Source organism: Numida meleagris, chromosome 10 (genome assembly GCF_002078875.1).
Source record: "Numida meleagris isolate 19003 breed g44 Domestic line chromosome 10, NumMel1.0, whole genome shotgun sequence".
Taxonomy (NCBI): Eukaryota; Metazoa; Chordata; class Aves; order Galliformes; family Numididae; genus Numida; species Numida meleagris.
Genome location: NC_034418.1, coordinates 14,802,475 through 14,818,198, shown reverse-complemented (window position 1 = coordinate 14,818,198; position 15,724 = coordinate 14,802,475). Strand labels below are relative to the sequence as shown.

General features: G+C 39.8%; 1 protein-coding gene and 1 long non-coding RNA gene across 2 annotated transcripts; both read right to left on the bottom strand.

The window, feature by feature from the left end:
• On the bottom strand, positions 5,771-10,879 carry DYNLRB2 (dynein light chain roadblock-type 2). Its single transcript, XM_021408253.1, has 4 exons — positions 10,736-10,879; positions 10,530-10,605; positions 6,885-7,052; positions 5,771-6,072 (listed from the first exon to the last, which is right to left on the bottom strand). Exons 1-4 carry the CDS (start codon positions 10,736-10,738, stop codon positions 6,029-6,031), a joined length of 291 nt encoding a protein of 96 aa, XP_021263928.1. The 5' UTR covers positions 10,739-10,879; the 3' UTR covers positions 5,771-6,028.
• On the bottom strand, positions 12,077-14,696 carry LOC110404199. The gene is made up of 3 exons (XR_002442097.1): positions 14,282-14,696; positions 12,608-12,801; positions 12,077-12,236 (listed from the first exon to the last, which is right to left on the bottom strand). It is a non-coding gene; the product is annotated as an uncharacterized LOC110404199 (long non-coding RNA).

Genomic DNA, 15,724 nt, shown 5'->3' with positions numbered 1-15,724 from the left:
ATCTTTCAGGTCCCTTCCAGCCCAAGCTGTTTTACGATACAATTCTATGACCTCCTGTGATACTTGTGCGTGTGCTCACAGGTCTTTTGCTTGGATATGGAGTGTTGCCAGTCACACCTCGTTTGTATCACGATAGATGGAGATTTCATATTGTTGATGGGATGGTGGGGAACGTTTTTCCTGTAATCTTTTGGCATTCTTTGAAGGTTAACAATGCAATTACACCAAGAAGTGGATTTTCAAATGGGTGTATCTGAAGAACAGAAATGGATTGCATTTATAAGACACACTTGTATTTATCTTCCTGCATTGCAAGAGTGCTCCCAATGTCAGTAGGTGTGTGTAGATGTTATCACTGACTTCTGAAAAGCAAAGTCTGTTTGGCACTGGTAGATAAATAGCCTTGCAAATATTGCAGTGCTGATTCAAAGCTCAGGCTGTGGATGTGTAGTTATTGTTCCCTGTTTAAATATCTCTTTAGTAGGGAAGCAACGTCAGGTATTTTCTCATAATGTTGAGGAGCCTTGCTATGGGGAAATCAGTTGTAATTCAGATGAGACCAATTACTTCACTGCAGAAATTAATCAGGAGTGCAGTAATGGTAGGAAACAAAGGCTAGGACAATGCCTTCTGCTTAAAGTTGCATGCAACTGACTATAAGGGAAAAGAGGAAGACATAGCTGTTATGTTTTCATTATAGGATTTGGGTTATTGCAATGTATGGTTTGGGAGCAAGAAGAAGAAAGGTGACTTTAAAGGCCTTTGGGATGCTGAGTAGCTGATCGTTAGTGGATGTGAAGCAAGCAAATTTAGAGAGCAGCAGCATTTTCATGCTTATTTCATAAACTCAAGGACACAATGCGCAGACATGGTCGTTCTGTTGTCTGCCATCTAATGGCCAGACAAGAAAGCAAAGTAACCTGGTTTCAGCCTGTGGTCTATGAATCACAGGGGATTCTGGGGCTAAGTACGCAGAAAAATAAACAGAAATGCAAGCTCTTGCACAAAAGTTTGTCTGTTACACTGAGGGATATCATATTTTTAAAAAATAGAGAATTCCGTATTTGCATGACAATAAAATGTTTTTAAACATTGCTTGTCTTAAAGCAAATATCAATCTCTTATATGAATGAAAATCCATAATTTGAGATGTTTGAAATTTTCCTTTATTTTCTTATGAGTGGGTGAATTACTCTGTTCATTTTCTCCAGTTCTCCCCCACTGACATGCACTATCCCATTCTTTTATTATAATGTGCAGTATATCAGATCTCATAGTGGTGGGGAACGTTAACACTCACCTATGCCTTTTCCTCCTGGGCTGACCACAATGGCACCTGCAATAACTGACACCGGTTCCACGGCACAGAGATAGTGCTGGAGGTAAATCTCTGCTAGAATAACAAAGAATAGGTGGCGAGATGTTCTGGTTTAATATCCGCTCCATCTTTCTTATCTATATTAGAAACGCCTGTCAATAAGGATGACTGAGTAGAGCTGAAATTATGAAGCACCTTCCAGATTCCTTTATCTCCTGGAGCAACATTAATACTTATATCTGGTAAAAGATACTGGGTGAAGGGAAGACCATTGTTTGCCTGTACTGGTGCATTTGTTTAGGAAACATGCCTTTTAATTCCATAATGTTATTTGAAATGCCTTCCTCTGCTCTGAGAAAATAGCCACTGTTGTTATTCTTTGTGAAACAGAAGCTGAAGATAGCAGGCTTGCTCACAAAAGCCCTGATTTGAATATGCTAATGTTAATTTAAGCATTCGGTTGCCAAATTTTCTTGTGAGGATTTTTTTTTGTAGTGTGCACGTTTAATATTTGTATATCCATTATTCCCCATGCTTCTCTGATTCACAGACACTGAGTAAATATTGTCTTTGAGTATGATCTACAGCAGAAGTCAAAAATGACACTGCAAAAGGAAGCTCCTGTTCCTAGGTACAAATCTCCTTTTCCCTCTGATTTTCTCTGGAAATTCAGGGGAAATTACTTCCGCACCCAAAGGGCTTAGGAACTCTTTTTTCGTTGATGCTTCCAATCTAAATATTACAGATTATGCCAATTTCTAATCTGGCATCTGGCTGAAGTAATGGTGTGTGTGAATAAATTCCTCTCTCCATGCTGCTCTGCTGTTTTGAATGCAAATGGTGCAAACAGACCTCGCCTCCCCCAACAGGAAATGGTGACCAATGGGATGAGTAATCACACTGCGACGAGGAGATTTTCCATACCTTATCTTTTAGAGCATTGTTGGGGTGGGAAAGTGCATGAAACTCTTAACTCTTTGTAAGAGACGCTGAGAACAAGATCTCGTGTCTGCAAAATGTGTTTTCTGCTGTTCTAACCGAAAGCAGAAGGTGAAACGCATTACTTGAAGTGAGGCACCGTGGGTGTGAAATACGTGAAAACCCAGTATAACATCCCATTTCACAAAAACAAACCGATCAGCTGCCTACCAAGTGGTGACTTTGCGGAGGTTGCAGTGTATGAAATGTTGCAGGTAATTGGTGTGGCGATAGTGGGAAAACTTTTCCAATAGGCTGATGGCTTTGCAGCTCTTCTTTCTCAGAACACTAGCCTGCTTCATGCCCTACCTTTACCACAGGCCTCCAGCAAAGCAGTGCCATGTTGTCCTGGTACATTAGCACTGACACCTCTGCGAGAAAACGGGGCAAACAAATACCTCTGGTGGCCAAGGGAGAGCTATGGAGGTCTTACTGATGCCTTGCAGGTATGTAAATAAGCAGAAGTTGTCTGTGATTCCTCTGCTTCTCTAAAGGGAGGGAACAAAACTGGCTGCCACTTTCCTTGCCGCTATGCTTCCTTCTAAAAATCCTGTCATAAGAATGTGCTGAACAGTATTGAGAAAATACAAGGAGCCTTCCTTTAAGTCCACACAAGTGCCAAGTTAGTTAGCAGTTCGTTATCTTACAGATGCATTATCACTTGCATGGCTTGTGAAACACTCGTCGTATCCCACAGTTATCTGAATGTACACATATTAGACCACTGAGTTATATACGTCTCAATCTAAGCTGAAAAATACCCAATTTGGTACTTATGCGTTGTGTGAAGTGGGCAAAATGATAAATCAAAATACTGGACTACCAAATGCATGGAATATGCATTAAATAAAATATTTAACTGTATTTAATTGGCAGATACGTAAATTTTAGGAGAATGAATAACTGTCTTAAATGAATCAGTGGGCAGAAGCTGTTGTTCTGTGAGGAACTCTACATCTGGCAAGGTTACATGCGCAAGAAACTCCATGGTACTTTCAAAATAAAGTGGGAGGCTGACTCTATGGGATCTTCATATTTCAGTTTATTTTGGGGATCCCAATGATATGGACATAATTTTTTCCTTGATTGATTGCCTAACTAGCATGTTGCAGTTGAACCCAAAAGCTGCCTTTCAATGAGCAGCAGCCATTCTTGACCTCCTCTGCATTCACTTAACAAAATGATCACCTATATATATGTCGTTCCTCAGCGTCCTCCAGTTAACAATTAACTAGTGAAATCTCTGCTGGTTCACATTAACGTCACAGCCTAAATGACGTTGTGTGACACTTCTGTAGTGCTCAGCTTAAAAATTATTTCCCTGTGTGACTCTATTCCTTGTGAATGGCCCGTCTTTGTTAGATCAGTGTACTGGTAAGGCTTTTCCGCTGGGACTTGACTATTGTTACTTCCATTTCCTAACAATGCACGTAAATGAGAAGTTTACACACGTTCAGTTTGCTTTTGCTAGTAGAAAATAGGAACAAATTACCAGGAAATGAAATGGAGTATTTCAATTTATGCTCTCTAGTTGCCAAAATTGTATACTACTGCAGTGCTTTCAAGGAAACCTGATTAGAGCCCGCCCTGGTAAGAGTATCTGGCAGAAGCACGGCTGGGTCCGTGTGTTTGCACAGCATTTGTTACTATGCACATTGTTATAAACAGACCAAACTTTGCCCTCTTATCTGCATCTATGCCTCTCATAGGAACAGTGAGAGAAAGTAATTTGTGAGCAATATTTGACCCTTGGAGAACAACATGCATGTGCTTAAGGCCATTTTTTCACATGAAAACACTTTTCAGCAAAGTGATTTAGCAAGTGTTTAATTTTAACAGTTTGGCTTAAGTGTCTTTTTGAGTGCTTTATCAAGCTAGAGCAATCATCAGCTGCTTAATAAATATTGGATTAAAGTCTGTAAAGGGAACTAACACATGTATCAGAAGGACAAAAATGAAAGCGCCTTGCCAGATACTAAGCTTTGCTCTTTGTAATGCACTACTGTGTTGTGTAGGCTGCAGAATGTATTTAGCTGATGCTGGGAATTGCAACACCAATATTATTTTTGACAATAAAAAGTGAAACAGGGACTGTAATTCTGGCAGCTTGCTGGAGTTATACAGCAAAACCTCCATAGAATTCAATGCTGTTAGAGCAAACTACAGAAACAAAATGATTAGCCCCAAATACCCATTACTAGCAGGCACAATTCAGCAATACTTTTGAGTATGTGCTGAAATGAAAAATTTGGGCTTTGAATTGATAAGCATTTGACATCCTGGGGCATTAGAATAAGAATTTCGTAATGTATGGTGATAATTAAGTTGGATTTTTAAAATGATCAGAGATACAGAGAAGTAGAAAATGTAGTATTAAAACATTGCTGTGTGTTGGTATATTGTTTCATAACAGCTTAAAATGGTTATTTTCCAGTGCACATTTCCAAAACACTCTAGCAGTAACAAAATTCTTCTCGGACCGCACAGTGTCACCAATAGCTATCCCTTTGGTTTATATACCCTTATGGTTTTGAATAGACCTGCCCAGCTGGATTGCTGTGCTTAATTTCCTTCAAACTGTGTCTCTGTGCCTTTGGGTTTACTTCCTCTCAATGTGCAGCTGCACTGAATCTTCCTGTGGGCTCCACTGCCCCCTTTGTGGGTGCTGAATCTCTGCTAACCTTTGAGATCTCAAAGCTCTCAGGTTTTTCAGTGAAAGAACTCTCCTTTGTGCAAGCTTTAAGTGATACAAAGCAGAGCCCTAAGAGCAACTTGCTGACTCCACGTCCACCGAGACATGTGGTGATTTATTGGTTTCATAACCTCAACCACAATTCATACAACATAATACAAAGATCCCTGAGCAGTATTCAACAGATTCATTTTTCTTTTCAGCCACATAGCCACCCCATGTATTTTTTTCCTATATCTAGAATAATACAAAAAACATTATTACGATAAACTGAAGACAAACAATCTTGACATGTTAAAGTTGTTGATAAAATGTGCGTATAATGTACATGGGCCTGATCTAGGAAACACTGAGCTTTAACTCACCCTTTGTCTCATGTCACTGGGGAGTACAGCTTACGTGTTGGATCTAAATGCTTAAGAAGTTACCAAATGTTTTGGCTTAATTATGACACTGTTTACCAGAAAACTAGTAGGAGTTTTATATTTGGGTGCCAGCTCAACTTCGTCTGCTTTCAGTCCATAGGAACCACCAAACAACTGAAGACAGTTACTTTTCACTTTTCTTCCTTCAGGAGACTCAAAAACCAGTTTGAATTGAAGATAGGGCAATAATGGCATGAACTGTGTTATGTTTGAATTCTTTAATACGTGTATGTGGTTACTCCATCGCCCAGTCACACACTGATACACACATATGTTCCCATGCGGTAGGATTTCTCCTGCAACCAACTTAGAAATTTAAGTAGAATGACTTAATTGCAGGAATAATTTGGACATCCGTTGGAATTTTAAGCATTTTGCTTTATTATTGTTCTTCAGAGTATTAAGGCAAACACAGTATTTCAATATTTGAGTTATGAGTTGCTCAAACACAGATTGATACAGCTACAACAGAACTTGAAATTGGCAACGCTTTCAATTACAACAGTTAGACATTGTGTAAAATTTGTTAGCACTGTTTGATGCTACCTATCAGTAAGTAAGGTTAGTTTAACAAGTGGAGCTGCATCACTGTCTGAAAATAACGCCATGCTGGGTCTATTGGGGTGGGTTCTGGATAACAATTAGGAGATACTCTTTATCTGCAAAAACATTCAACAATGCTTCATTAGAATGTTTTTCCTTTTTTCCTGATAAATATTCCTTAATTGATTTATCTTCCTTTTTTTTTTTTAAAAAAAAAGAAAAGAAAAAAAGCAATGGTATTCATGTAATAACACTTTCAAAATTTAACCACTTAAAAAAAATCAGATTAAAACTGTCATAAATTGCAACTATAGCATTTAAAATGATTTTAGTAAGCAGAATATTTACTTTCAAGAAACTGTAAAGATATTTAAGCAAGAAGCAAACAGTCACAAGATAAGCACCGGGAAGCCAGCACTTGTTATAACAAACTTATGGCATCTGCAGCCTCTTCTGCAGGTGCTGAGAACTTCTTTTAGTTCACTATCTGCTTTATTCAGAATTGAGAACCCCATTTAGAGATGAAAAAAGCAGAAAGGGTTTGAATAGACCTTTATTATGAATAAATTCAGAGCATGCCAGGCTTTCCCAACTAATTCTAAAAGCCTGGGGAAGTTTTTGAGAAAATTCTGTTGGATAGCTATTTAGTATCAGTTTTAAATGAAATATTTCTTTAAGTGAATTTAGTAGGGTCATATCTGCTTTGAAAAATTAAGAAGTTAAGTCTACCTCTGGGCTTGTTTTGTTGTCTATGACCTTGAATGCTATAAACCCCATACATTAAAAACACTTGCTTCTGTGCTGAATAGATAGCTTTCTTTTCATGTACATGTGTTTAAAATGAGTTTCCTACAGTAGCTTTACTGGTGAACAGTTAAAAGAAACTTACAAGGATATACTGTTCTGTCATTTGAAATAGACACGTTACCTGGAGCTACCATGATTTCATGCTTCTTTGATCTGATCCTGAGGAAGGTTAGATCATTCTGAGGATCAATGTCTCTCACTGTGCTCCTCGCTTTCATGGTGAGCTGATGAAGAAGACCCGCATAGTGGACTGTTGTCGCATTATCAAGAGTTGTTCTTATTGGAATTCCTGAAAAGAAATAATTTTCTTGTTCAGCCACTTAGTTAAGTTTCCTATTTATATACAGCAGACTTAAAAAAAAACAAACACAAAACAAAAATGACAAGGGATTTAATAGTTTATTTTTTTTTTTCTGTTTTATAGCAGCAAGGAGTTGCTGATTTCAGGTACCTACATGTCTTGTTGTGGAGTGTAACTTATATTAATCAGTGGCAATTAAACATTGAGTTGCCTTATGGAACCACTGAAAGAGCGTAATTGCTGTTCAAGGTGCTTAAATACCTATCAAATTCCATTCAGTAGTACTTAACCAGCTCTGGTGCTTCATCAGTTCAAACGCTGTCCCTGAGTTTGTTACTTGGGCTGCAGAAATCTAACCCCACTTTAACTGTAGTGTTTGGCATGTGCAGTGATAGAGAGTGCTCATTCCCAGTGAAAAACAGAGCAGCCAAAGGGCAGGAGTGGTGCGTGTGTGTTAGACAAGCAAAACCACTCTTGGAACAGTCCTTTACAATTACATGCGAAATATTGACAGTGTATTGATCCCAACTATTTAAATATGATTACATAAGATTAATTTTTGATGATTTAATGAATCATTGTTTATCAATGATTTGTTAGTCATGCTTGTTATATTAATAGGCTACCAACTGAAGCTGAACACATAGGGTTCACAGTAATCTTGCAAGTATAAAATAAATGTTTGGCTTTAATAAGCTTGTTTCGCTAATAAAACATTTATTTGACCTACTAACAAAGACAATAGATTAGAAGTTGGCATGGCAATTTTCTCTTTGCATACTTTTGTATCCTGTCTTCCAGATGGATAGGAATACAAACGTAGAATAAAATGACTCAAGTTGAAGAATTTCTTTCACGGAAGAAGAATCAACATGCAGAGATAGGGAATGGCAGGTAAAGATTAAAGGCAAATGAATAAAAGAAACAATAGAAACTCCTGTTATTAGGCTATTCCATAATTTTCCTAGCAAAGCACTGTTTAAATCACTTGAAATCAGTGCTGTCATGAGAAATAATCCCGTGTTGGTAGGATACCTAGTGAAGCATAACAGAATGACCCAGCATGTACTTTGTGTGTAATGTTTATTACGCAGAGATTGAAACAGGTTTTAACAAAAACAAAGGAGGTGCTCACAAGCACTGCATTAGCATGAGAATATCTATCTGATCACAAATTAAATAGTAAGTCACTTAAAAGCAGCAATGAATGTGTCAGGGTTATATGACCTCTTATCTAAATGACCACTTCAACAAATACAGCACTTTTAATGAAAATGGTAAATGTTAAATGATTCTCTGAGGTCCAATAATTACCTGAAAATGAGTTGACACCAATGACATCCTTAGATGAAAGCTAAACTATGCTTACTTTAGGACAAATGCTCTTTACCTCTGCCCCCCAAATTAGAGAAAGGCAAATAAATCCTTCATTAGAAATGCTGCAGCGTTATCCTTCACAAATGAAAATCTCAAACTGTTGCTATCCTTTACCAAATGAACAATGTATGCTTAGCATGGTGTTCCAATGAAAAACTCAACCTTGAGCATTAAAATAAATGGCAGGCGATGTTTGCATGAGGAATCTTTCATTTGCTCTTCTATCTGAATACTGCTACTCCAAAGTATTACCTATGCTATTAAGAAACCTTTGTAAGAGATGAGAAGATCTGAAATAATTAGATGGAGCAGCACTGCTTAGGGACAGCCATGCTACAAAATTATGCAACTACACTTCTACTTTGAGATTTAGTTTGTGGAATCTAATCTCTTGGTGCGTTGAGTACATCCTCCTGGAGTTCGGCATCTGTTGTGTTTGGAGTTGGTGTAGACAGATTTCTAAATGAGAAGCTAAAACCAAGACTCCTGCACTAGTCTGTCCATTGGAATTCAGTCTGGCCACATGTTCTACAGGTTTGTGGGGATGGGGAAGTTTGAACAAGACATGGTGGAGAGACGTTACATCTTGTCTTGAATAGTGTAACGTCCAGAAAACCCCACCAAAACTGGGCTCTAGAGTGTTCTTCCTCCTTTGTAAATCAAAGCTGAGACAGAAGGAGCGTGTAAGAGCCTTTGAAAATGCATGGTATTGTCAGGAGAACTCTTCACAGCTGTATCTGAGCATCCCTCAACAGCACAACTGCCACAGTAGTACATCTGAGTGCACTACTGCAGTAGTACACCTGAGAAGGAAAGTGTACTTGACCGAGTGTGCCAGGAAGTGAACTGTGCCAAGATACTGAACATAAATCTGTTGTTTTTCTATTATATTGTAGGTTTTGCCATCATAAATGTATCAGTCTGTAAACTCAGTAAGGATCATCTGTGTACCTAATAGTTGGTTTTGTTCACTTTCAGTTTGTAGCTATGTGGATCAAGTCACTTTCTGTTTTCTTAATCAGAATACAGAAATAGTTCACCCAATACCTGTTCTGAAACCAGCCTGTGTTTCAGGTTAGGAAACACTTGTATCCAGGAATGAGCACAAAGAAGGCCTTTGGTTACTGTTTGCCAGGCTAAGTGCTTCTTGACTTGCATCTATTTTGTGCACCATGGCAGGTTTTGATTAGCACGTCCAGGCATGCAAAACAATTGTCTGGATTTACTGAAAACTAAGTAACATTCAAGCTTCCTCTTCTTGCTAAACTCTTACCAGAGTAGTATATTTTTGAGGATGTTGTGGAGTGAACCAAATTTCAGGCAAGGTAATTGAGTTGTCTTATCTGTAGAAAAATGATTCAAACAAAGATTAACCTGAAGCCTAGCTTCTGAAAACTAGTTTCTATGACCAGTTTTGCTTTGGCTTGTGGTTCTTTGTGTCCTAACCAAAGACTGCATTACAAGAATCTTGCTCTTGTGACATTACCTTGTAACGCAGTTTAAAGAACTTCTGACTGTTCAGTAGAGCCAAGGAGTGGCTCCCAACACTGGAAACCCAACTTTATTTGGTAGATACATCGCTCCGTGTTTGCTCTTTCCCAACTTTTCAGAGGAAGAGTCAAAGTGGCAGTAAATTCTAGTGAATACAAAGAATTCGGGGCTGAAAAGCACCTGCCAAATCAAGAGCTTAGTGCCATGTGTTCTGCCTTTCTGTAACCTGCTGAAAGATGTTCAAGCTCTGGTGCTGAAAAATGAAATGTTGTTTAGTTAAACAAGGGGATAATTAGCAATACATAAACTCTTAAATTACATGAAGGTTGCGATATTTTGAGTTATTTCATCAGCTTATGTCAAAGCTTTCTGTGTCCTGTTGACTGGAACCAAAGCCTGCATCAAGAAGGCATTGGGACACGGCTACAAGCCGTGCTGTCATGCCTTACAACCAGACATGTACTCTTCAGAACATCTTCAGAAAGTATTGCAAGCAGACTGCTTCATTGCCTCGCAGTGTGTGCAGCATTTGGGTTCAAGATCACTACGCTCCTTGCTACCGGGTTTGTTACGTGGAGAAAGCCGAGGGCACTTTACCTTCTGCATTGACAACCATAGTCGCCACGACCCCTTTGTGGGCTTGGATCCTCTTTAGGGTTTCCTCCACTTCAGCCTATGGGGAGAGAGGATACCACAGCACCACAGCTCCCTCCCGGCCGCCCCTCCCCGGGGTCCGCCCGCAGCCCCCGCCCTCCCCAGCGCCGTTCCCGTCCCGGGGCAGCGGGCGGGAGCAGCGCCATTACCATGGCCGGGCCGTTGCCGGGGAGCGGCGGAAGTGACGGCGGGAGCGGGCCGGGCGGGTAGGTCCGAGGGCGGGAAGCCCCGGCGCTGCACGGGCCGCCTGTCTCGTGGGAGTAACGTTTTACTGCTCGAATGTGGAGTTGGCAAACTGTAGAACTGTAGAACTGAATTATGCAACTGACACATAGGGTAACATTTTGGAAGGGACAGAGGTGATCCTGTCCCCAGTTACCAGACTGGCAGTTCCAGGGGCCCAGAAGAATGCAGTTATTCCACTCACTCTGCTGCCCCGTTGCTGTTGTTCAGTTGTCAAGGCTTCTTTCAAGACTATTGCTTTCCTTTGTGGTGGCAAGATGCCTCGATCTTTCTAGAACCAATAAAAATATCAGCTCGGCTTTGCAAAACAAAAACAAAACAAAATGGAGCTGAAGTCAAAGTGGCATCTAGCATGATGCAGGAGGGCTCTTGGAAGCATTATTTATGCTCAGAGTGAAAGCCTGAAACGTGAAGACCCTTACAGATGCTCAGATGGGGTTTGTTTCAGATTTAGATTTGTAAGAGAAAATGAAAATATTTTCTTGTTGGCTTGAAATACAACTGTGAATTCAGATTCCAAGCAACAGATATATGTATTTTGGACACAGTAGTGAATACGGTATTAGGACCGAGGTGTTACTGCCTGAGAATCAGAAATGCTTCACAATCGTAGGAGTGCTTACCTGGGTGAGTAAGTTTAAATATTTGTTAGTAAAAGTAGCAAGTGAACAGCTTACATTTCAGGTGCTTGGACTAAGTGTGGTGTTTGAACTCTTAAAATTTCTGCATTGATAATTAATTTTGAGGGGAAAAATGAACGGAAAGATAGAAATTACTTAGTGCTATTCCCATATTCTTCTCTTCAGGCTGTGGCAGAAGGTGCAGTTCTGGACATGGGAACGGGGAAGAGAACTCTGCTGGTAAGTCCTTGGACTTTAATTCCTTCCTTGCTTGAACCTGGAGACCCAGGAAGAGGGAGGGAGGAGAGAAGCTCTGTGTCATTGGACGCAATGAGGGACTTGTGCTACACTAAAGTGCTGTAAACAATCTTGCTTTGCTGCTGGTCATTATGAAATAGCATAAATTAATTCAATTCGGGAAAAACATTGCTTTTTAAAACTGCTAATCTTGATTTCAAGTAACTCTAAATTTCTACCAGCTGTTACTGTAGCTTCCCTACTTCCTTCCTTGTCCATGCTGTAGAATCTTTAGAAGTTTTCAGTTTTGTTGGACTACAAAGTGAAATGAATCAATGCACGATTGGTAATGATACAGGAAAAAGCTGAAAAAACTAGCTGTTTGTTTTTATTTCTAGCTAAATAGCCTTGAAGGAAATTTGGTGGAATCAGTTCATGTGCCATAGTAGCTGAAAGCTTGGAGTCCATTCTTAGATTTTTATCTCACATCCCTTGCAAATATATACAATAGATAAAAGATTTGATGTAGTGTGATTACTTCAGTGAAGTTCTGAAAGAAAGAGAAATGCAAATTGTGTTCATGTGAACTAAAAGTCTGAGATTTTTAATGCAGATGCATCACTGGAAATCACATCGTTGGTCAGTCATGTGTCAGCCATGGAATGGGAGTTACAGATTGGGTTTATGGCTCACAAAATCAGTGGAGTAATGCAATTGTAAATGCTCTTAGTTCATGATCCTTCGATCTCTGAGAGGCCAATGGAGTGTCTTTTGGAAGTAATGAAAGGATTGAAAAGTGTTAATTTGTGGCAGTAGCAGAGTTAAATTGTGGGGAAGAGCATGTCAAGCTGAAAGGACTCAAAGTAAAGCTTGGGATGTGGGTGGGAAGGAAAAGTAGTTAGTAGGGTTCCAGGGCTGTACCTGTGTGGTTCCTTCATCTCCCCTCTTTCCTGTGCTAAAGGCAAAACCAGCCTTCCCCAGGAGCCATTGACGTGGAGTTCCAGATGCTCATTGCTACTTCAGTGTGCCTTGGGCAGCCTCTGAGTCCTTTTATCAGCTGAAGAAATTCGTATATATTTCTGACTCACATACGTGTGGTGAACAATCTGCAATAGCTGAAATCGAATAAGTGAATGATGAATTGCAAGGTATTAATTTGCTAACAAGTGAGTTTATTTTTGGTTGTTGTTCCTGTAGGCAAAGGAGAAGTCATTTCCTGCAGCAGAGCTTCCTGTATGCTGCTTTTTTTGTACTGTCTTATACTGTAGATGTGCTTGTCGTACATAAAACTATGCAAAGAAGTATCAAGGCCTTGAAAAAATCTTTAGGAGAAATTTGTCTGAACTGTTGCTGTACTAGGTAATTATATCCCCTTATTAATTTATTTTATGGACTCCTTGTGAAGAGAACATCCATGGGAACCTGCCCTAGTGTTAAAATTGAAATTAGGATGGAATCAATTGATAATATTACAGTAATTGGGTATGACAGCAGGGTACACTAATAAAGCAGGTGCTTAGCCATAAAAGGAGGATTCTGTAAGAATTATCGGTGCATACAGATGGAGTCATTCAGTGTTTTGTTAAAAAAAAATAAAATCTTTCACAATCTCACCGTCTGTTAATAAAGTTTTGTTTTAATCTTCTCTTACCTCAGTGAATTCAAGTATGATAAACTGAGAAAATGTTTTTAAATTGTATGCCATGTAGGCATGCACGAAACAATTTTTAAAAGCTACTCTTTATGTAAGTAGTAAAATGGAAATTCACTCAAAGTCTTTGCATGTAAAGATTCCTTTCACAACTTCCGAGAGCAGTTTCCCATGCTTTTTCCCAGTTGTGTGAGGGATTTGCAGCTCAGATCCTCTAGATGGTGCTACAGCTACAGCGTATTGCGGTGCAGTCGATGGTAAATTTGGAAGAAACCCTTTTGCTCGCTAAAAGGCCATTTCGCTTAAGACACGTATTGTGCCAAAGGATTACTGACTTCAGCTAGGATGCTGTTTCCAGGTTTATGCAGGGTACGATCAGCATAGGCTGATTCCTTTTCCTCAGATAGGTAAGAACAGAGCAGGGATTTTAGAGATATAGGAGACTTGCAGGAGCTGTTTTGCGGTCGTATTATCCCCTCCTCACCCCAAATGCCTGTAATGCACCTCCATAGTGCATCCATCCCTAGAGAGCTGCTGGGGGCAGAGGTGACCAACTGCAGCCCGTGGTGCTGAGTAAGTGACAGCAATAAGCGCCTCTTAAGGCATCCAGCAGATGTTGCTGCTTTTGTATGCTAATGGGAACTTTACGAACCATTCTCTTCCTTCTGAGAGCTGATGTAAGTACATGAAAATCGCTTCCTTATATCAAGAGCAAATTGATAATAGCCTCGGTTCGCTTGTAGAGGCACTTTATTTGATAATTGCTGAAAGCTTATGCAGAGCTTCATCAAAATTAATATTTGATATTCTGCCAACTTTCCGTGTACTGAAGCAGTTGAGCAAAATCTGAGTTGTGAGCGCTTTGCTACCTGGGTTTTTAAGCCCTCTGTTTGGAGGTTTTTGGGCTGTGATGTGAACCTGCTCTGTTACGTTTCCTTTCTCACCTCTGTTCTCAAGGTAGCCATTCCCAGCCCCTGCTGCAGTGGTTACTTCAGCGGGCAGTTTATTCACAAGTGGCACACTAGCTCATCAGTGGTGCTCCCAAACAGGGGAGCGGCCAGATGTGTTGTGGTCTTCTGTGAATATATAGTAACAAAGAATTGTATGTCACAAAGGGAGATGCTGTGCAATATATGCTAACGTTCCATAGTCCGTCTCTGGTAGGAAATACCCCCTGAAAGCAATAAGAGTTTAGAGAATGGCTGTGATGATGGCTGAATTGTCCTGAGGTTAATACTGTTGCTGACAACGAGGGCTGTGTTGTTGATTAACTTGCATGGAAACAAGAAGTGTGAAAACACAGGGGCATAATCCTGGAGGGATCCAACTATTCAGTCTCTAACAGAACCTTATAGAGATGCAGACCATCTATAAAACTAGTAGAGAACTGAGGTAGAATTTATTTACCCATATTGACATTTTTCTGGATAAGAAAAGAGCTATATTTCCCATTACTGAGTGTTCTGGGTGTACTTTATGAAAGTTCCAATGAAACTACAGTCCTGGAATGTGAGCTGTAGTTGTGTGCTATGTTCTCGTATTTATTATTTCTTCATCTCAGTTTGATCCAGGGGTAGGAGTTCCAAAACAACATAAAAACTCAGTGCTTTAAACCTAGGTAGTCTGAAAACACCTCAGTAAGCATATGGACATAATTAGATGTAATGAGATTTCTCCATCGCGAACGATAACAGCTCACTTACTAGAGATAGACTGCCTGGAGCAATTTTGCTATTTCCTAAAGGCTTTTTTAAATATAAAGCAAGTTTGTAAAGTTAATACTTAAGAGTTATTGGAGCTGTTGCTCATAGAACTGAGCATGAAGAACGGGATGTATTAGGGTTAGTGCAGCTAGAGCCGTGTTCTTTTTGTTATAGGAGTTAATTTTGTACTGGTTTTGATCCTTTTTTTAGGGATCTTAAGATTGTGTATCTGTGTACAAAAGCGAAAATAAATTGAGCAGTAAAACAGAAAGCTTTCAGAAGTGATCTGTGGCCACTGTAAGGCTTCTTGGGAGAAGCAAGGATTTACACCAGACTGAGTTGTTTTATAGCCCAGCACGGCAGCCTCACCACTCCCGTTCTTCCTGCGTATGTCACTCTAACTTTGAGACCCTTTAAATACTGCGATCACCTTCTTTAGTTCCACGTGAGGTTACCAGTAGAACGCATTATTCTGTCCAATCCTTCTATGGCTAGAAGGCTTACTGAAATTCTAGCAGAATGATAGTGCTCGGTGTGCGATGGAGCAGCGTCAGAGCAGCATCCCGTGACAAACTTCTCCAGCGCTCTTGGAACTGGCAAGCTGTCAAGTAAATTTAAATATATGACTTCGACATCATTAGAGTGAAACCAGAAGCCACAGTGAAATACCGTACGCTGTCTTTC